This window comes from Argopecten irradians, chromosome 10 (genome assembly GCF_041381155.1).
Source record: "Argopecten irradians isolate NY chromosome 10, Ai_NY, whole genome shotgun sequence".
Taxonomy (NCBI): Eukaryota; Metazoa; Mollusca; class Bivalvia; order Pectinida; family Pectinidae; genus Argopecten; species Argopecten irradians.
In genome coordinates, this window is record NC_091143.1 from 13775971 (window position 1) to 13798793 (window position 22823).

The 22823-nt window shown below is 34.8% G+C and overlaps 2 protein-coding genes across 2 annotated transcripts in view; both read left to right on the forward strand.

Moving 5' to 3' along the window:
* The first annotated feature begins 1643 nt into the window (after positions 1-1643).
* On the forward strand, positions 1644-10617 carry LOC138333172 (uncharacterized). Its single transcript, XM_069281353.1, has 6 exons — positions 1644-1786; positions 2513-2607; positions 3022-3198; positions 6231-6331; positions 6666-6874; positions 7217-10617. The coding sequence occupies exons 1-6, from the start codon at positions 1669-1671 to the stop codon at positions 7873-7875; spliced, it is 1359 nt and encodes a 452-aa protein (XP_069137454.1). The 5' UTR covers positions 1644-1668; the 3' UTR covers positions 7876-10617.
* Positions 10618-13037: 2420 nt separating this feature from the next.
* LOC138333173 (nuclear cap-binding protein subunit 1-like) overlaps positions 13038-22823 on the forward strand; it is a 30380-nt gene continuing 20594 nt past the window's right edge. The window contains 5 exon segments of the mRNA XM_069281354.1: positions 13038-13173; positions 17130-17221; positions 17738-17838; positions 22241-22325; positions 22583-22654. Of these exon segments, the coding sequence (XP_069137455.1) occupies positions 13125-13173; positions 17130-17221; positions 17738-17838; positions 22241-22325; positions 22583-22654 (399 nt within the window). The 5' untranslated portion in view covers positions 13038-13124.

Consider the following 22823-nt stretch of genomic DNA (forward strand, 5'->3'; position numbering starts at 1 on the left):
TTCAATGCAATGTAGCAAGTTTATGTAACTACATTATTTGATGTGGTATTTAGCAATCTCCAAACATAGTGTGATTTAATGAAAGACATGGCATGTACCATATTCGCCATAATAAGCGCCCAGAGTGCTTAAATAATTGTAACAAAGGGGGCACTTATTGGTGAACTAAGATGTAAGTTGTGAACAAAAGAGTCAGCCATTTTTTAAATCTTTCTGTGCTTATTGAACATAAATCTGTTACTGTAAACATGCATATGTCTTTTATCCTCTGAGACGCATTATTATGTCATGATTCACGTGTAAAAGATTCATTAGTTCATGTAATATGGGATACAATATTCACAAGTTCATGTAATATGGGATACAATGTTCACAAGTTCATGTAATATGGGATACAATATTCACAAGTTCATGTAATATGGGATACAATATTCACAAGTTCATGTAATATGGGATACAATATTCACAAGTTCATGTAATATGGGATACAATATTCACAAGTTCATGTAATATGGGATACAATGTTCACAAGTTCATGTAATATGGGATACAATATTCACAAGTTCATGTAATATGGGATACAATGTTCACAAGTTCATGTAATATGGGATACAATATTCACAAGTTCATGTAATATGGGATACAATATTCACAAGTTCATGTAATATGGGATACAATGTTCACAAGTTCATGTAATATGGGATACAATGTTCACAAGTTCATGTAATATGGGATACAATGTTCACAAGTTCATGTAATATGGGATACAATGTTCACAAGTTCATGTAATATGGGATACAATATTCACAAGTTCATGTAATATGGGATACAATATTCACAAGTTCATGTAATATGGGATACAATATTCACAAGTTCATGTAATATGGGATACAATATTCACAAGTTCATGTAATATGGGATACAATGTTCACAAGTTCATGTATAATATGGGATACAATATTCACAAGTTCATGTAATATGGGATACAATATTCACAAGTTCATGTAATATGGGATACAATTTCACAAGTTCATGTAATATGGGATACAATATTCACAAGTTCATGTAATATGGGATACAATATTCACAAGTTCATGTAATATGGGATACAATACTCGCAAGTTCATGTAATATGGGATACAATATTCACAAGTTCATGTAATATGGGATACAATATTCACAAGTTCATGTAATATGGGATACAATATTCACAAGTTCATGTAATATGGGATACAATATTCACAAGTTCATGTAATATGGGATACAATGTTGATGTTAGAGGCATCATAAGTTCATGTAATATGGGATACAATATTCACAAGTTCATGTAATATGGGATACAATACTCGCAAGTTCATGTAATATGGGATACAATATTCGCAAGTTCATGTAATATGGGATACAATATTCACAAGTTCATGTAATATGGGATACAATATTCACAAGTTCATGTAATATGGGATACAATATTCACAAGTTCATGTAATATGGGATACAATGCTGATGTTAGAGGCATCATATGTTGTACAACATTGTTAAATCCAAGGAATAACAGCGCTTATACCATTTCAACTCTTCTCCAGAAAAAGGGGAGGGCGCTAATTACGATAATCTTTACTGGTATCTTTGAAAAGATTTTTACAATTGGCATCACATTTTATACAGGAAATGTACGAGCTGGCACAGAGAAAGTTCCTCCGACAGATAGCAAGTTACGCTAGTAACCAGGATATCGGGAACTACCCACGCCTGTTTGTGGCAGATATCTTCCAAAAGAAAGCTACAGGTGAGTAGATCTGTTGGTGTTAGTGATCTACATAAATTAGCAAAATTTATATTTGAAGCCATGAAAATAGGATCCTGCCTCCAATAATTTCTGTATAGTTATTTTAGTATTGTTTACTTAACCTGTAAGTTGTGTCGTCTTTATCAAGGACGTAATGTATATCAAAGTAAACTAATATTATTTGAGAACATATTTTGAATTATACGAATTGACTGCATATAATATATCCATACAACTCCAATGTCTAAATACAAATTTAAGTTTTCAATGTAAATTACAATTGTAACTTGTCTTTGATTTTGTACTAATTTCTATGTGATTGTATATATATGTGTGTGTTATGTCTTACAATTCCAATAAGTTGTAAACTTAAGGAAATAAAAGAATTGGAAAAAAAAAAGTTGGTCTATGGTCAAGTTTATGTGTAACCACATTTTTCCCCATATAAATTTATGAAATGGCCTTGATAATATTGTGTAGTTATTTGCTAGGTTTAAATAATGAAAGTATTTGGCTATATCTGTGAAATAGATCAACAAACTATTATATATTATAAGGAAATACTGCACTGCTCACTCTTCTGCATTCATGTTCTTCTCTGAATATGTACTTATTTTTCTCAAAAATTTTCAAAACTTGTTCCTGAATCACATAAAGCATATATGTTGTGAACTGTCCATTTGAATGAAAATGTATTTTGTAATAAGATTTTTTTTTGTATTTCAGAAAATGAAGAAGGCTCCAAAAAAGAGCTTGATTATGATTCTGTCAAAAATAAAGGATTCATGGTGGATGTATACACAATGTGTGAATATGAACAGGTACTTTTTGATCAATGAATATGTAATAGACAAAATACAGATGTACATTACCATATAATCTGAAATGTTATGACCTTAGTACTGGCGATATAGCAATATCTATCTTTGGGGAAGTACTGTATATGTCAATCTTTCTGTCTAAATCACCTCTGCTAACAATGTAGGTACCGGAATATTTGTTTTAATTTGTTTTATACATAAATTGATGTCTGTGTTATTGTAGAAAACAAGGTTATCCTCTATATATAGAATACTGGTTTTCAGAACTAAAGATGTTCCATATTTGGTTGCAACAAAGTTTGAAAATTTTGATGTTATAGGCATGTACATGTTAAGGTCAAATTATGCCATTTCATGGGATATTGAAGAGATGAAGGGAAATTTTTTATATTTATTTATATTTTTGCGTTTTAGGGTTGGCACAGTGTATGTGATCCTATTGAAATGAGGATGAGGTTTTCTGCTGAACAAATCGAGGAGTATGCCTCCTACCTTGCTCGTATCACCATGGTGATGCAACACAACCCAAACTTTAGTCTGAGTCTTTTCAACACTAGGGAAGGTCAGGACTACCTCAAAATGACACAGGAGGTAAACATATTATCACTGTCTATAGCGACCACCTCTGTACAGTGGACTGTATCACTGTCAATAGACCACCTCTGTACAGTGGACTGTATCACTGTCAATAACGACCATCTCTGTACAGTGGACTGTATCACTGTCTATAGTGACCATCTCTGTACAGTGGACTGTATCACTGTCTATAGCGACCATCTCTGTACAGTGGACTGTATCACTGTCTATAGCGACCATCTCTGTACACTGTAGACTGTATCACTGTCTATAGTGACCACCTCTATACAGTAGACTGTATCACTGTCTATAGTGACCACCTCTGTACAGTGGACTTTATCTATAGTAACCACATCTATACAGTAGACTGTATCACTGTCTATAGTGACCACCTCTATACAGTAGACTGTATCACTGTCTATAGTGACCACCTCTATACAGTAGACTGTATCACTGTCTATAGCCACCACCTCTGTACAGTGGACTTTATCTATAGTGACCACATCTATACAGTAGACTGTATCACTGTCTATAGTGACCACCTCTATACTGTAGACTGTATCACTGTCTATAGTGACCACCTCTGTACAATGGACTTTATCTATAGTAACCACATCTATACAGTAGACTGTATCACTGTCTATAGTGACCACCTCTATACTGTAGACTGTATCACTGTCTATAGTGACCACCTCTATACTGTAGACTGTATCACTGTCTATAGCCACCACCTCTGTACAATGGACTTTATCTATAGTAACCACATCTATACAGTAGACTGTATCACTGTCTATAGTGACCACCTCTATACAGTAGACTGTATCACTGTCTATAGTGACCACCTCTGTACAGTGGACTTTATCTATAGTGACCACCTCTATACAGTAGACTGTATCACTGTCTATAGTACTCTACGTAGACTGTATCACTGTCTTAGTGACATCAACCTCTGTACAGTAGACTGTATCACTGTCTATAGTGACCACCTCTTGTATCTTGTCCACTCTATACAGTAGACTGTATCACTGTCTATAGTACCACCTCTGTACATGTAGACTGTATCACGTCTATAGTGACACCTCTTACACTGTATAACTGCATCATGTCTATACTGTAGACTGTATGGACTTTCTATAGTGACCACCTCTATACAGTAGACTGTATCACTGTCTATAGTGACCACCTCTATACTGTAGACTGTATCACTGTCTATAGTGACCACCTCTATACTGTAGACTGTATCACTGTCTTTAGTGACCACCTCTGTACAATGGACTTTATCTATAGTGACCACATCTATACAGTAGACTGTATCACTGTCTATAGTGACCACCTCTATACAGTAGACTGTATCACTGTCTATAGTGACCACCTCTGTACAATGGACTTTATCTATAGTGACCACCTCTATACAGTAGACTGTATCACTGTCTATAGTGACCACCTCTGTACAGTAGACTGTATCACTGTCTATAGTGACCACCTCTATACTGTAGACTGTATCACTGTCCTATGTGACCACCTAACTGTATCAATAGGACCACCTCTTACAGTAGACTGTATCACTGTCTATAGTGACCACTCTATACAGTAGACTGTATCACTGTCTATAGTACCACCTCTATACAGTAGACTGTATCACTGTCTATAGCCACCACCTCTGTACAGTGGACTTTATCTAGTGACCACATCTATACAGTAGACTGTATCACTGTCTATAGTGACCACCTCTGTACAGTGGACTTTATCTATAGTAACCACATCTATACAGTAGACTGTATCACTGTCTATAGTGACCACCTCTGTACAGTGGACTTTATCTATAGTGACCACCTCTATACAGTAGACTGTATCACTGTCTATAGTGACCACCTCTATACAGTAGACTGTATCACTGTCTATAGTGACCACCTCTATACTGTAGACTGTATCACTGTCTATAGTGACCACCTCTGTACAATGGACTTTATCTATAGTAACCACATCTATACAGTAGACTGTATCACTGTCTATAGTGACCACCTCTGTACAATGGACTTTATCTATAGTGACCACCTCTATACAGTAGACTGTATCACTGTCTATAGTGACCACCTCTATACTGTAGACTGTATCACTGTCTATAGTGACCACCTCTATACTGTAGACTGTATCACTGTCTATAGTGACCACCTCTGTACAATGGACTTTATCTATAGTGACCACCTCTATACAGTAGACTGTATCACTGTCTATAGTGACCACCTCTATACTGTAGACTGTATCACTGTCTATAGTGACCACCTCTATACAGTAGACTGTATCACTGTCTATAGTGACCACCTCTATACTGTAGACTGTATCACTGTCTATAGTGACCACCTCTATACAGTAGACTGTATCACTGTCTATAGTGACCACCTCTGTACAGTGGACTTTATCTATAGTAACCACATCTATACAGTAGACTGTATCACTGTCTATAGTGACCACCTCTGTACAGTGGACTTTATCTATAGTGACCACCTCTATACAGTAGACTGTATCACTGTCTATAGCCACCACCTCTGTACAGTGGACTTTATCTATAGCGACCACCTCTATACAGTAGACTGTATCACAGTCTCTAGCGATCACCTCTGTACAGTAGACTGTATCACTGTCTATAGTGACCACCTCTATACTTTAGACTGTATCACTGTCTATAGTGACCACCTCTATACAGTAGACTGTATCACTGTCTATAGCGACTACCTCTGTAAGGTAGACATATATCATTATCTGTAGTGACCACCTCTATTTATCTATTTGTATGACTTCTCTTAAACCACTGGAGCTTTCTGTGCGTGTGTACATGTACATGTAAGTGCCACAGTGGCAGCATAAAAGGAATGATATGAATGAAATTTTATGCAATTTTTAAATTTGAAGACTCTGATAGTATCAAATTTGTTTAATGGTAGTACATCATCATCTTATTTCCTTTCCTACAAATTACTCTCAACAACTGTAGGTCTGTTCTTATGAAATTTTACATCACAGTACTATTCTTTATTTCACATGTACAGCTGGCCTTGAAAAACACAAATGATTTCCAGACGAGCTATCACAACTTCCGTCAGTTGGTGTTTGATCTTGACACTAAAAAGGAGAAAGGAAAACTGCTCAGGTAAGCACAATTGGATTTTATACTGATTGAGTTTTTTTAAGTTTAATTGTACAATTCATAATTTATTTATAATGAAAACGATAATGTTTGTGTAATAATGAATTCTAGTTTTATAGTAGGAGAGGAAAAAATGTAGTACCTAGACCCTAATTAAAACCTGAATCCTCTAAGCACTAGACAGATGGCCATGGTCTGACGATTTAAAGCTTAAAGCTTCGATCATGATCATGTAATCAACCAATGTCTGGATGTCACTGCAATTCCATCAAATTTTATCCTAAAATTAAAATAATTATCAATATACTGATTTTGGTTTGGATTGGTGTTTAATCAGGTGCCGTATGCCAAGTGGGAAGACATTTTGGTTATGTGAAAAGCACTCCAAGGAATTCAAGGCCACTGTTCTGAGTGACAAGGTGACAGAGGTCAAACACAAGGTCACCAACCAACCATGGCTGGAGGCCATGACAGAGTGTCTGAGGATGGAAGTAAAATTTCCATTTAAGTTCAGGTCAATGCCCAAAGCCAAAAGGCTTATGAAAGGTAAACTTTTCTTTGTCTTTTTTCTTTTACTTAAAACTTAAAATTTTTGTTTTATAAGTTTAGTATGATAAATGTTTGTAAGTAATCATGATCAAAGCTAGCTAGTTCGGCCCACAGTGAATTAATACTGTAAGAAAGCCATACCCAGTAAGCATGTTTCATATTGTACCGCAGTCATTAAAAGTCAAAATAAGATTTGTGATGGTAATATAACTTTAATCTAAAGAAAAAGTCTAGGCATTTACAACTATATCATACTCCAGCTTACTTTGTCATGGTTCATAGTGTGAAATATCACAGATGATTATTATAACCATGATCCCCACTATCTTTGTCTTTCAGATCTGAAAGTGGATGATGTTGAACGAGATTCTATGAGGCGTACCTTGTCCCATAGTGTCTCTAACTTAGGCAAGGGAGCCCAAATGGCTGCATTGAATGAGGCTATCAAGGCACTAAATGAGGAGGAGGAAAAACAGCCAAAAGAATCTGCAGTAAAGAAGTCTACACGCAGTAAAAAGTCTGTCGGCTTTGCTGCAGAACTTGCTAAAAGTATGGAGGACTTGAATGAGCAATCCACACCATCTCAGCATTCAGGCGATTCTCAATCAGAGAGGCAAGAAAAAGGGGAGAATCAAGAAAAAGAAGAGAATGAGAAAGAGGACGAAAAGAAATCAAATTATATAGAAAAAGAACCAACACCATCTAAGAAAAATGATGCAAGTAAACCTGTCCCCACCCCAGAGGACAAAGATAGTATCCCTACCCCCACCCCAGAGGACAAAGAAATCAAACCATCACCAGAAGCTAAACAGAACAACGTTACTCCTACAGACAATAATACAACTCCTACTTCTCCACGAAACACTAAACCAAACCTGACAACAACCCCCCCACAGAGGAAACCTGGGGGCAAGACACAGCCTACCAAACCCCAAGGTAAAGGTCAACAAGGTCAGTCAAAACCAGCAGAACAAAGCAAAGCCTGTGTATTGTTGTAGGTATCAGATAAATCGTGATAATTTGGTAACATTTTAAATCTTTTTATCAGTTATTGACCTTTGTCATGGATTGATTATACATAGCGGTAAATATCCAAACGTTAAAGCAACCATTTTCAGAAATTTATGGGGACTTTCAAAGTTCTACGCATACAAGACTGAAATGTGATATTCACTTAGATTTATCATTGTAACTACCAAGTTGTTGAATGATTGATCTTTATATCCTCAGGTTAATATCTGTGGGTAACCTTAGCTATATGTACATTGTATATACATGTATCAAAACAAGATACCTCCACCAGTTCTAGTTGCTTTTTACACAGTGTAATCAACGAGAATGCATTCATTATATTTATTTTTGTAGTATTTATTTATTTTTTGAGTAAGGTAGAAAAATACTTGAAAGTATATTTTAGTACATGTATATGATTGGCCTACTATTTGAATCAAAATACATGAATTTAGACTCTCCTGCCGGGAGACAATAAAAGACTATAAAATAAAGGAAATTTTGTCTCACGCCGGGAGGTATGGCATGTACATGTAAGTGATTATAATAGTAACTGCACAGAAAAGTTTTTATTTCATTATAGAATTATGAATAAGCTATGATTTATTTTTGTATCTTTCCTTGACAAATGTATATTGTTATATATACATGTGCATATACATGTACATTATTATATGAAATGGGTACATTAAAATATTTAGTATACAAAGTAACTCAAACCTGTTTCGTCTTTCTATTTTACATTCTGTATATAATAGTGCTTAGAATGGAATACATGATATTGACCATGGTTTGAGATTCTCTTTTAAATTTTAGCCCTGGCAGGAATTGAACATATGTTTATTTAATAAATGTTATGGTAATGCTGCAACATTTTCATTAATAATTAAGAGCTTAATTGATGAATAAATGTTATGTTTTTATCCTAAATACATAAGAAAATTTTGTTCTATGGTTTAGAAATAAATCAATTAAAAAAATAATGTGTCGATCAATCAGTAGATTTTAATTGATGTACATACATTTTGTTAACAATTTATGTTTAATCTTTGTTAAATATAAGCATGTATTTTTGAGTTGGATTCTTTTTTATTTGTATATATCAGTCTGTGATAAAGATTGTGTATAACCATAAAATCATGTTGTTTTATTTGTCAATGTTCTAATAGACTTTGACAAGTTTTAAATGTAACATTCTAGATGTTCTTTTGATGTACTCTAACCTTCAATAGATCTTCGATGAATGGTTATGTAATACATATGTACTTAATTAAGTTCAATAATTGATTGTTTTCTGCATCACATTTTTTTTGTAGAAATCTAAATCAGAACAAGCACAAATATTTTAGATAGCTCAATTATTAATATTTTTGAAATACAGCGTTTATACATGTACTTCTATTATTCCATACTTTTGAATTAGTATTGTGTATTTCTAAATATAAATCAAACATTGTCAATTCATATTTTTATTATCATCAATAATAAACTACATTGTACATAATTTTTTTTTTTGTAATTCAGTTTAATATATATGCTTTTGCCATTCCATAATATTGTATACTTATAATTATTATATTTTTGAAATGTTAGATTTTTGTCTTTTTATTTCAGTAAACTGTATCATTACAATTATTTGAAAATGCCATTTCTTTACATTTAAAACTATAAATATACAAAATGTATGTATAATATACTGTTTTCAATCCATATCATTATTGACCTTATTTCCATGTTAATACTGTATAGCATGCAGTTAAATATCACAGGTGGTTTATTTTCGCTTTGTTAGCCTTCGCAAATATGCTCCGTATAAAACACCTTAAAATACTGACCCCAAGAATTCCAGGTTCTATATACAGTACCAGTGCCTTTTACACACTGTAGCTAAAGTTTTGTGATATATTTATTTATGGATTCTTTTTCTCACTAGGATGAGAAATCTGCAGGTACAATGTGATTTTGAAGTCTTTGTTAAAAAGATATTTAACATTTTTTCTGAAAATTTTGATTGAATTAATAAATTACCATTGTTATTGATCTTTAATCATGATATATACTGTACATTTAGAAACTTTTCAATTCCCCTGGTAGCCATAAAAGAGCAGAATTGTTTTACTCATGGTCTTTGTTTTGATATATTATATAAATATACATATACCAGGTATTTACATTGTACGGTAATTAAAAAAAATAGAAGATTATAGAAATCCGTCCAGATTTATTTATGCTTAGTTAGAACTACATAGATGTGTAAGCATCAAGTTACAGATAGTAAATTCATCAGTCCTTAACAATTTTATAAGGCCATCTTGCCTTAATGCAAGTCTCTTCAATAGAAAACATATACATTTACATGTACATGTACAAATGTAGGTATATTACATTGTTTTGATTATAAAAATAACTTTAAAAACTTTATATTTACTTAGATGTCTCAGAATTAATTAACAATTGATTTTGTATAACAAGCATTATTGTATTTAATGATATACTAGATTAATTGGTATCAATTAATTCCGCATAAATTGATTCGATTAATTGTCAATTTATTGAAAATTAGAAATACAAACTAACGATGCACATGATGTTAAATGAATAAGCTAATCATGTTAATTACTGCATATAAGGAAACACATGTAGTGCCTGTTGATAATAGTACAATGTAGAATTGATTGAGAAATATTTATTAATGAGAATCTAACAAATAAAATATATGAAAGTAGACATTTCAGACGTTTGTACTTATTACGTTACCTGAGAAATGTTGTGGTGGCCTTTTCTATGCTTTTGCCATGCACATACTGTTTTTCATGGGTTGTGAAAAATGCCACGAGGCTAAGTCTTCAGACTTGATATGACTGGGATATAAAGCATAATTTAGTTTGACTTTTATTCAAGGTCACAAGTGTCAAATTAGCAAAAATATGTTTGAACATTTTGCCCTTTATATGTAGAATCAAGAATCTTACAGATTTTGTTACATAACATTCTGGGATGAAAGCCTACCAAAGTTTCTTCAATTCAATGACATTGATGGGAGTGACCTTTGATCATTGAACAGCTGGGTCAAAACATTGATTAAAGACTGCTCCACCGCTGACAAATGTTATTTTTTCACTATATCAACAACAAGAGCAGACGAATTAGTTTTTTTTTTAGTTACACAAGTTTATTACTTTACACCATTACCACCATTGAAAAGTTTGAGCTTCTAATTTTACCTCAAGTTAAAATTATAAAAAATTATTAATTGCATTCAGAAAAAAATTCCATGGTACTATATCCTATATGGAATGAAGCACTGATTGCGCATGCACTAAAGGCATTTTATTATTTTTTTTTGTATTAGACATGCATGTATATGCTTGATTAAACACCAATTATTGTTCAAAAGATGAATATTATTTATGCTCTGTCGACGGTGGAGCATCTTTAAATAATCGTAAAAAAAAACCTATTCTGATACACTGACGGTGAGTGGGTGATAGCATGCTAGGATGTAAACAACAAAGTTTGTTCAAATGAATAACATACGTTTTATGGCTTTAATCAAGGTGGGTAACAGTGGCCAAATAGGCTTTGATTTTATTAATTTGACATATGAACAAGAAGCCTCTATACTCCAGGGGGTCCAATCACTAGTGACTTACGATCTCTACACCATTTGACTATCTCATAGTAAAACTGAAGGCAGCTGAGGGGAACAAAATTTCTGAACCAATCGCAGGCAAGCAAAAATTTTCTTTGAAGATTACTGAGAGAGCAACGCCCAGTTTCAAAGCCACATCCAGTGTATTATTGGATGACTCTTTTGATGTACATGAAAGGACTTTATTACCTGTTCTGTTGCCTTGTAGTTTTACTATGAGATATAGGCCTAGTCCAGGGGTGCAGATATTAATTAGGGAAGTGATCGGAACCCCTGGAAAATTGAGGATGAAGAAGCCCAGGCATATGATATTATTGGGATGAAGGCCTAAAAAATGTTAAACCAATGACCTTGACCTTTACAAATTTAAGATCACATCTAGGAGTACAAATAAAATAAGATAAAATCTTTTGACATCTCAGTGGGTCCTCCTCAATACACCAAGATGCTGCATATCATTGCAGGCACGCAATATTGGGCCTTTAACAGATAAGGACAATAACTTGAATAGGATGAAGAACTTACAAGTCTGTCAAAGGAAAGACCTTGACCTTGGTCAAATTATGTATTTGCATATTACAGAGTTATCTGCCTTTGTGGGAAGGTATATATTGATTGCGACGTCATATTGCATCTACTTTAATAGCAAGAGTAATATCATTAACTTTTCGTAGAAAACGACAGTGAAATGCGCTCACAAAATAATGAAGAAACATTTTATACCTACCCACAATTGAGATAACAAAGACAGAATGCCCTCCCCTAAATCTTAATCATGCAGGCTATATGATGGTGAAAAATGTACCTTTGTCATCATCTTACTATTTAAAGGCCCACTACCTTTCTGGAGGAAAATTTAAAGGTTTCTTAAAAACATAAATAACAAAAGAAAATATATATCAATGGCTTAAGATGAGGTTACAACACCAAACATATGCAAGATTTCCTATCTAATGTACGATAACAGTGGAGATTCATTTCGCTGTTTTGCCGTCTGGCGCAGTGATAGTCAACTACCGCGCGGCATTTAGGACGACGGCGGGAAACATAAAACGACCCGCGTTATGAAAATTAACATTTTATTTATTCTAATTAAAAAGTTCTGAAGGTGATGATAAGAGTGCTTGTAAACGTATAGTTAATAACTTCTGCGACTCTACAAAATTCTTGATCTCGTTTTATATTCCTATTTTAAAATTAAAAGCCGTTTCGGAAAGGTAGTGGCCCTTTAATCTGAGATACAAAATTAATTATGGGGTGGCTTTGAATTCTCTATTTTGATTTTTGTCTTTAAATCAATTTACTGCTTGAAATAGATTGAAAATGAAATATGATATGATATGTAATTGATGGTGTGACAGACACTTTAAGAAAATGTACGCTTAATTTAGTATCAAAACATATTATACTTTACATTCTAATCGAACGGACCCGAAATGTGTAATCAGCCAATCAGATTAAAGCTTTATAGCTGGTGCGGGTCTTCATAATTTTAGTTTTAACTTCCGCTCTAAGTTCGATTCTCGAAACTCGTGTGCGGGTTTGTTTTTATCGAATTGGAGTTGAATTACTTCAATAATCACGATGGCATCACGTCGACGTCGAGCAGAATCGTACAGCGACGATGAGGATAGTAAGTATTTTACGCATAAATCTCTATTTTTGCCGACAATTGTCTTCTCAAAAGTTACCGGCAAACAATGAGTGGAATGATCCTAAAAACTGGAAAAAATTCATTCCTACGTCTTGCGATTGCATTTCCGCCAAATTTACAAATTCACCTATTTTTATTCAAATACACCTCAAAACATGGCAACTGTGTTTCATTGCCAAAGCACTTAAGCCTAAATTTAATACTTTTAAGAAATGCCAGACGTTTCGCCCCGAAGTTGGTTTATAGTATAATGTATTGCCCTGGAAATTTACTGTAACGTTAGTCCACAATTATGATGATAGGCCCCATGTGATGAAATTAAAATCTGCGTTTCTCTTCCAATATATGATTTAAAAGAAAAATGATAAGAAAATAAAACATTAATAAAGATATGAATCATGCACGGCGTAGAAAGAGAAAAGCTCTAGCCACACTATTTTCCAGCTATGATAAGTCGTAAGTCTTTGATCCTCTTCTTGTTGCGCAGGTGACAGTTTACATTTTGCATATTTTGAAATCACTATTCAAAATTACAAGGTTTAAAAGAAGCAAATTCTGGTAAGCAGCCAAACAATTTCACTAGCTTACACATGCAAAAGGAGCGGGTCGGTGTGGTTTGTAAATAGTGCTAAATACGGTCTCTGTCACTCAGCTGACGGAGCATGCTTCTTTGGCTCAGTCGGTAGAGCGGTAGATTTCCACGCCGGAGACCTGGGTTTGATTCCTTGTCAGGGCACTCGACAGGAATGTGTATTTTCTCTGTTCTTCTACATTGGCGCCCAACTAAATAACCCATGGTAGGTGGTTAAAGAGTCTCGGTTGAGATTTAGGAAATCTCAAGAAAAACAGGGGGAGTATTGTAAAAGGAGCGGGTCGGTGTGGTTTGTAAATAGTGTTAAATACGGTCTCTGTCACTCAGCTGACAGAGCATGCTTCTTTGACTCAGTCGGTAGAGTCATAGATTTCCACGCCGGAGACCCGGGTTCGATTCCTGGTAGGGGCACTCGACAGGAATGTGTATTTTCCCTGTTCTTCTACACACATTTTGAGTCTTGTTTGCTTTTCTCATTAAGTTTTATTTGACACTGCAATTAATCAGCTATCAACCTAGACTGGATATCTAGACTTAGATATTAATGATAGTAGTGATTGTACAATATATCTTTATCTTCCTATCATGTGATATTGGTATGCAGTATTGCCAACCACTGATGAGGTCAAATCAGGTGATCACCCTTGAAAAAGCAGGTGAAAGGGTCATGTGCAAAAAAAAACATTTTAGTGTAATTTTCAACACTTTTTAAAAGCCTTAAATATGCATTAAATATGCATATATTTATTATTTTCATATTGTTATTCAATAATACTTTTGATGTTGTTTTTTTGTAATAATATAATTAATATCTGATAATTAATAAAATAATTTTACTAAAAAATCTTTAAAATGATATTTAATAAAATCTGGATTTTTTGTTCTACACGTGTCCGGTTTCATTGTTATCTTTGACTAAACAAAATGGCGGCCATTATGATTGGCTTGCCTGCCTACTGCAACAGGACACCGTTCATGTTGAATTTGTTTTATTCATGTGAGTAAATCTTTGTCTGAGATCACAAGTGTTTGTGCTTCTGAAGAATTTTGAAGATATCATTTCTGATTTTGAGCAGTATTAATTGGCCTGCATGTCCAATTTTGCTAGCTGTCTCTGGCTAAAAACGATAATGGACATGGTGATGCATGACTGAATAGAGTAATTGCTACATTTTCACACCTTTATTAAGGTTTAAATTGTGTAAACACAAACATAGCTACCTGCATTATACAAGGGCCTGATATGAGTCTTAAGCTTTGAGATGTAATTAAAATTGCGCTAATGGCTTGATCTGTAGTAATTTTTGTGAGCTTTTTGACACTTTGGTCCTAGTGCTGAAAATTGGGTTATTTGATGACCCGCCGGGTCAATCGGGTTATGCATTCTAAAATGTCAAAAAAAACCGTGTCAACCCGGGGAAATCGGGTGAGTTGGCAATACTCGGTATGAAATCTGAGATTCTTATTTAGCAACACAGTGACATTAAAATAGATCACTCATTATTTCAAGTATGGTTTTTAGTACTTTTTACAATAACCTAGTTAATAGCAGTCATGTGTGAACTTGATATGCAGATTTCTCCAATGTTTATTGAGTTTTGATTTGAAGGAGTTTAGACTTATAGCTGACACATACAACTGTCTCAGGAAGTTCCAATCATTCACCACTCTGCTTGAGAAACAGTTCTTCCTGCAGTTTAACCTGCTTTTGTATTTTTCCAGTTTTCTTTGATGTCCAGCTCTAGTACAGTAATTGTCTATTACGAAGAATTACAACTCATCCACGTCGTCAATTTCCTGTAGGATTCTGTAGACTTAAACCATATCGCTTCTCTTTCGTCTGTACTGTAGTGATGGTTGTACTAGTTGTAATAGTTGTTCAGGGTATGATTTATTTTGGATTTATTTCACTAATTTAGTAGCCCTTTGCTGTGGTTTTTCTAGTGAAATAATGTCTTTTCTATAAATAGGGTTCCAAATTAAACTTGCGTACTCTAGATGCGGTCTTATCAGGGCTTTATAAATGTGTGAAAATGTGTCCTTATCCAGATGTTCAAATTTTCTTTTGACTATTCCAGTCATTTGATTTCCTTTTAATACTTTTTCTGCGATATGTTTGTTGAATTTGAGGTCCTTGTCAAAGGTTACTCCCAAGTCTTTTTCCTCATGCAGTTACTTATTGGATGTTGATTTCATTGCTTCTAATGACATTGAGTATTCATGTCCTCCGTTGTTATGTCCAAGATGTAAAGATTTACATTTGTTGATGTTGAAAGACATTTGCCATTTTATGGACCAATCCAAAATTCCATGACATTGTCCAGATCTTGCTGTATTAATGATATATGTTCCTCCGTATTTGGGCATCCAATAATTTTAGCGTTGTCTGCAAATAGTTTGGTTATACGGTGTGGATGTGTTCAGGCAGGTCATTAATTTCCTTTTACTTGTTTATTTTCCTTTTTAAGGCGGCCTAAAACAATTAAGCATTGATGTCACTATTTTTCAACTTAATCGAGGTATGAAAGAAAATTAATTTCATGAACAGGAGGATAAATCGATATATCAATTTTTGGTGATATGCAGCATTACGATACGCTCATCAATAAACTTGGTTGTATCGCATGGTGTATTGTGCGAAATCTGAATCAGCAATCCACAACTTATTTTAGAAAACCTGAAGTTTGTAATTTCTAATTTGTGCCTCGTTCTGGAAATGCGTACAAAAAATGGCCGATAGATTAGTGAAGCAATTATATATAATTAAGTGATATTATCTCGCCGATAACGAGTAAGTCAGAGGTTTGGACCTTCTTTTGTATTGTGTGAATGGTGTTAGGACACCCGATCAGACTAAAGTGATACGCAGATAATGTAAAATAATGATGCTATATAAAATGTTGTTCAATATTTAAGTTCCCCACTGTACCTAACCTTAACTAATGCTGCTCCATGAATATCATGTATCATTGGCACTGTATTGCGATACATATCAATACCCTCACCACCTGACCTGTATTGTCGCAGCCCTAGTGTTATATCACTAACATTGTTGGAGTAATTAGTATGAAAACAAATAAAAATGAATTTAAAGTAGACCTATTTTGATATATCATTCCTCATTTAGCCAAACAAACTACTTTCTACTTGCAACATATAGTACTTAGTATGAAACTGAGGTAAATTTAAGGTTAAAGCACACTGCAATCCGAAAATCTTATATCAACTTGATGTGTTTAATTTTACTTATTAGGTAACTGATTACTCAAAGTGTTATCCATAGGTAGGGTTATATTCAACATGCTGACATTTCTAATTTATTATATTGTATGGTTTATTTTAGTGAGTCATTCATCTAGGAAAAGAAGAAGAGCATCAGATAATATAGACATTGAAGACCGACTCGAATCACTCATTACAAGAGTAGGAGAAAAGGTTTGTATTATATAAATATATATTTATTAGTGATATCATATATATAGAAAAGTAAACATTTAGAAGAAGTACATAAAGAAGTACAATTGTCAAATCACTTCCTGCTGGGGAGAAATTCACTTCAATTGGGTTGATAGAACGGCTATATAGCTAGGATGCAGTGGATCACCATTTCTATCTTGGCTGGTGGAGTAAAATCTTTTATATAACATTTGGTGCAGCAGGTAATAACTCTTCATTGATAGAAGAGGTGGAGATAGTTGTTAGTTTATTTTCCTGGACATGGGCAAACATTTAATCAAGGAGAATAGTATACTGTAGCAGATTTTAATCAATAGAGTATACGTAGCACACCATGAAGTTTATAAACTGTCCACTTTTACCATTTAATATAAGATAAATCACTGAGTATTTCATGTTGATAATACACTTACGGGAAGAGGGTTTGAAAACAATAGAATATTCATAACACACTTTGTATCTATAAATATTCAAAGCTTTCTTTCTTTGTTACAGAGTACTTCATCACTTGAGAGCAATTTAGAAGGATTATCTAGTGTTTTGGAGGCAGATTTACCCAACTACAAAGGAAAAATTATACGCATTTTATGTGAATGGTAATATAGAACAACTGTACTTGTAAACATTTTATTCTTGCATATAAGAAATTTTGCGTCTTTGTAATTTCCAACATATTGGTGAATGCATAAATGTACAAACAAGGGCTCTTAATAATAGTGCATGCATATATAATTATTTGTGCAATATTTGAATTCACATTCAAGCTTTAGCTGTCATGAAATTACACACAAATTTGTATTGTCTGAAAATTAGATTTTTTTTATAATATCCTAATGTATTAATTTATTCGGTGAAAAAAACGAAACTTGTTCATTGGTATCTCAATATAAAGCTTTGAAATCATGTGATATGATATTAAGCAGAATGTGACATTAACCAACATGATATAAAGTGGCTACCACTTGACCAAAAAGAGGAAATGTTTCAGGATCTGCTTGCTACTAAATTCATATATTAAATATACTTTTGACTACCAAGTTTGACAAATTCAACTGTAAAATTGTGGATACATGGAACAGTGCCTGAAAATGTGGTATCCGCAATGACACTGAACTCATTCAAGTCACGCCTAAACTAACACTCACACAATGAGCCTTCAAAATTTACTTTTACATGTTTTTTATATCACTTGATTCGACATCGAATGTATACAAGGTTACACTTCCAGAAGCCATTAGAGCTTACAACAGTGTTAATTTACATAATTACAAGTTATGTTATATTTATCGGTTAAAGTTATATGTACCGTATTTTTCATACTCACGAATCAAGATGAGCTTTTAATATGTTATTCATCACCAAAAATTACCAACTTTGTGAAAATTACAGTGCTTTCAATGCAGAGGTTTTAATTTTACATGTACAAATAAGAGCTGACAGGGTTCTCACTAAGATTTTTAAAAGATGGTTGAAAATTAATAATAGGTGGTTAGGGGCAGCAGACCCTTATGGTGGCTAATACTTATTTCCCACAAAAATAGCCGGTTGTAAACAAGGAAATAGACGGCTGTTTTTGCCGGCAACCGGCTTTTAACGAGAACCCTGGCTGAAATGATTTTTGGCAGTACTGTCAAAAATCATTTATTTACATCAATAGTGAAGTGAAATGAGTACATACGGTGAGACCATGAAGCCAAATTGTGGTCTACAATTTCATTACACATTTTTACAATGTTTTAATAATTATAAAGTGACTTCTGCAGGTATGTTTTCATTTAAACATATTTAAGGCATAAAAACGACAATTTTTAGGTCATCTGACCGAAGGTCAGGATGACCTATTGTCATCGTGTTTCGTCCGTCGTCGTGCGCCGTCCGCCGTCCGCCGTGCGCCGTCCGCCGTGCGCCGTGCGCCGTGCGCCGTGCGCCGTGCGTCGTGCGTAAGACTATTTATACAAAAGCCTACTCCTCCTTAACCCTTGAGCGGATTACATCCATATTTGGTGTGAAACATCATTGGGGAAGGACAATCATATTTTATATAAATGAGCCTGGTCCGACCCCTTGGGGCTGAGGGGTGGGGCCCCAAAAGGGCAAATTTTCTTAATTTTAGCTTTAAAATCCTACTCCTCCTTCATCCTTGGATGGATTTCATCCATATTTGGTGTGAAACATCATTGGGGATGGACAATCATATTTTATATAAATGAGCCTTGTCCGACCCCTAGGGGCTGAGGGGTGGGGCCCCAAAAGGGCAAATTTTCTTAATTTAAGCTTTAAAATCCTACTTCTCTTTCATCCTTGGATGGATTTCATCTATATTTGGTGTAAAACATCGTTGGGGAAGGACAATCATATTTTATATAAATGAGCCTGGTCCGACCCCTAGGGGCTGAGGGATGGGGCCCAAAAAAGGGCAAATTTTCTTAATTTTAGCTTTAAAATCTTACTCCTCCTTCATCCTTGGATGGATTTCATCTATATTTGGTGTAAAACATCGTTGGGGAAGGACAATCATATTTTATATAAATGAGCCTGGTCCGATCCCTAGGGGCAGAGGGGCGGGGCTCCAAAAGAGGAAATTTTCTTAATTTAAGCTTTAAAATCCTACTCCTCCTTCATCCTTGAATGGATTTCATCCATATTTGGTGTGAAACATCATTGGAGAAGGACAATCATATTTTATATAAATGAGCCTGGTCCGATCCCTAGGGGCTGAGGGGTGGGGCCCCGAAAGGACAAATTTTCTTAACTTTAGCTTTAAAATCCTACTTCTCCTTCATCCTTGGATGGATTTCATCCATATTTGGTGTGAAACATCGTTGGGGAAGAAGGACAATCATATTTTATATAAATGAGCCTGGTCCGACCCCTAGGGGCAGAGGGGCGGGGCTCCAAAAGAGGAAATTTTCTTAATTTAAGCTTTAAAATCCTACTCCTCATTCATCCTTGAATGGATTTCATCCATATTTGGTGTGAAACATCATTGGGGAAGGACAATCATATATTATATAAATGAGCCTGGTCCGACCCCTAGGGGCAGAGGGGCGGGGCTCCAAAAGGGGAAATTTTCTTAATTTAAGCTTTAAAATCCTACTCCTCCTTCATCCTTGGATGGATTTCATCCATATTTGGTGTGAAACATCATTTGGGAAGGACAATCATATTTTATATAAATGAAAAAGATCCGACCACTATAGGCAGAGGGGCGGGGCCCCAAAAGGGCAAATTTTCTTAATTTAAGCTTTAAAATCCTACTCCTCTTTCATCCTTGGATGGATTTCATCCATATTTGGTGTGAAACATCATTTGGGAAGGACATTCATATTTTATATAAATGAGCCTGGTCCGACCCCTAGGGGCTGAGGGATTGGGCCCAAAAAAGGGCAAATTTTCTTAATTTTAGCTTTAAAATCCTACTCCTCCTTCATCCTTGAATGGATTCCATCTATATTTGGTGTAAAATATCATTGGGGAAGGACAATCATATTTTATATAAATGAGCCTGGTCCGAACCCTAGGGGCTGAGGGGTGGGGCCCCGAAAGGGCAAATTTTCTTAATTTTAGCTTTAAAATCCTACTTCTCCTTCATCCTTGAATGGATTCCATCTATATTTGGTGTAAAATATCATTGGGGAAGGACAATCATATTTTATATAAATGAGCCTGGTCCGAACCCTAGGGGCTGAGGGGCGGGGCTCCAAAAGGGGAAATTTTCTTAATTTAAGCTTTAAAATCCTACTCCTCCTTCATCCTTGAATGGATTTCATCCATATTTGGTGTGAAACATCATTGGGGAAGGACAATCATATTTTATATAAATGAAATAGATCCGATCACTATGGGCAGAGGGGCGGGGCTCCAAAAGGTCAAATTTTCTTAATTTAAGCTAGATCCTACTCCTCCTTCATCCTTGGATGGATTTCATCCATATTTAGTGTAAAACATCATTGGGGAAGGACAATCATATTTTATATAAATGAGCCTGGTCCGACCCCTAGGGACAGAGGGACGGGGCCTAAAAAGGGGAAATTTTCTTAATTGAAGCTTAAAAATCCTACTAGTCCTTCATCCTTGGATGGATTTCATCCATATTTGGTGTGAAACATCATTGGGGAAGGACAATCGCATTTTATATATGAGTCTGGTCCGACCCCTAGGGGCTGAGGTGTGGGGCCCCAAAAGGGCAAATTTTCTTAATGTTAGCTGGCCCACTTCCTGTTTTCAGATTTTGGTCTCCAATCTCAATGAAAATTGGTCTATAGGGGTTTAAATTAATGCCGAACAACATGCAAACATTTTCATTAAGTCTTTGGTTTTCCAAGATGGCCGCTGGCCCACTTCCTGTTTTCAGGTTTCAGTCTCCAATCTCAAGGAAAATTGGTCTATAGGGGTTTTAATTGACTCTGAAGGGGAACTTTAGGTGAGGACAATCATATTTTATAAAGGACCGAGCTAAGACCGATGGGGATAGTATGGCGGATGTCCAAAATGGAAGCTTTGCTGAAATTTGGCTTTAAAATCCGTAAATGGGTTACAACCATATGTGGATGAAGGGCTACCAAGTTTGTTCAACGAATGACATTTACCTATTTCAGAAACTTACATATTCAACTAAGGAGTTCCTTGTATTGTTTATATTAATCGTTAACCAATACTTTATACTGTGTTGTTTTGTGCAATGAGTCAGATGACCGTTAAGGCCCATGGGCCTCTTGTTCAGTAAAAAAATTATGTGTTATAACTAACGTTTATAAGTCATCTGAAGCCATTTGAATGGTTTTTACAGCTTTATTCATCAAACCTTATGGTTTTTAATAAATTAATGATGAAAAAATAGTATGTCAAAATTATCGCCCAGTTAAGGCACATATAACTTTAAGCATTTAAATATTTCTGTAACAGGTTATGTTACCCGATGTATTTAGTGAGCACCTATCTGTTTTCCGTTCCGTCTTAAGATAGAACATCTCTAATGATAAAACCATCTGGTTGTAGTGTAACCCGCCTGCCAGAGAAGATGGCCGTGTATTCCACACTCGTGGGCCTGCTTAATGCCAAGAACTACAACTGTGGGGGTGAGGTACGTACAGATGTGATTCACAATTAACCCATCTTGACCTTCATATTACCTTCATTCAAGATTGAAATTATTGTGTTTACGCAATTTACATCATGCTCCATTGGGTTAATCATCTCACAAACTAAGCAAAGTAAGAGGTTAATCCTTAAATACATGTTTGTATACTTTTCAAATGTTTTGATAGCTTTTTATTAATAAAATATCTTAAGTTTGTATTCTGATCCTATGACAGCATTTTAAATTATTTGAACTTTCAGTTTGTAGAACTGTTGGTAAGGAACCTCAAGGAAACCATGAAGTCTGGAGAGTATGAACATGCAAGACTTATTGTAAGTATGTTTATCTGTCATAGTTTTAGGAGTAATCAGGCCTTAGGATCATGAAATATCCTTTAATCCAAAACTGTCTTAAGTTTGGACTTAGCCAATCAAAGATGGCGTTACAAAAAGTTACTCATTTCTGATTGGTTAGTCTAAACTAAGTCGAAGATTGTTTCAT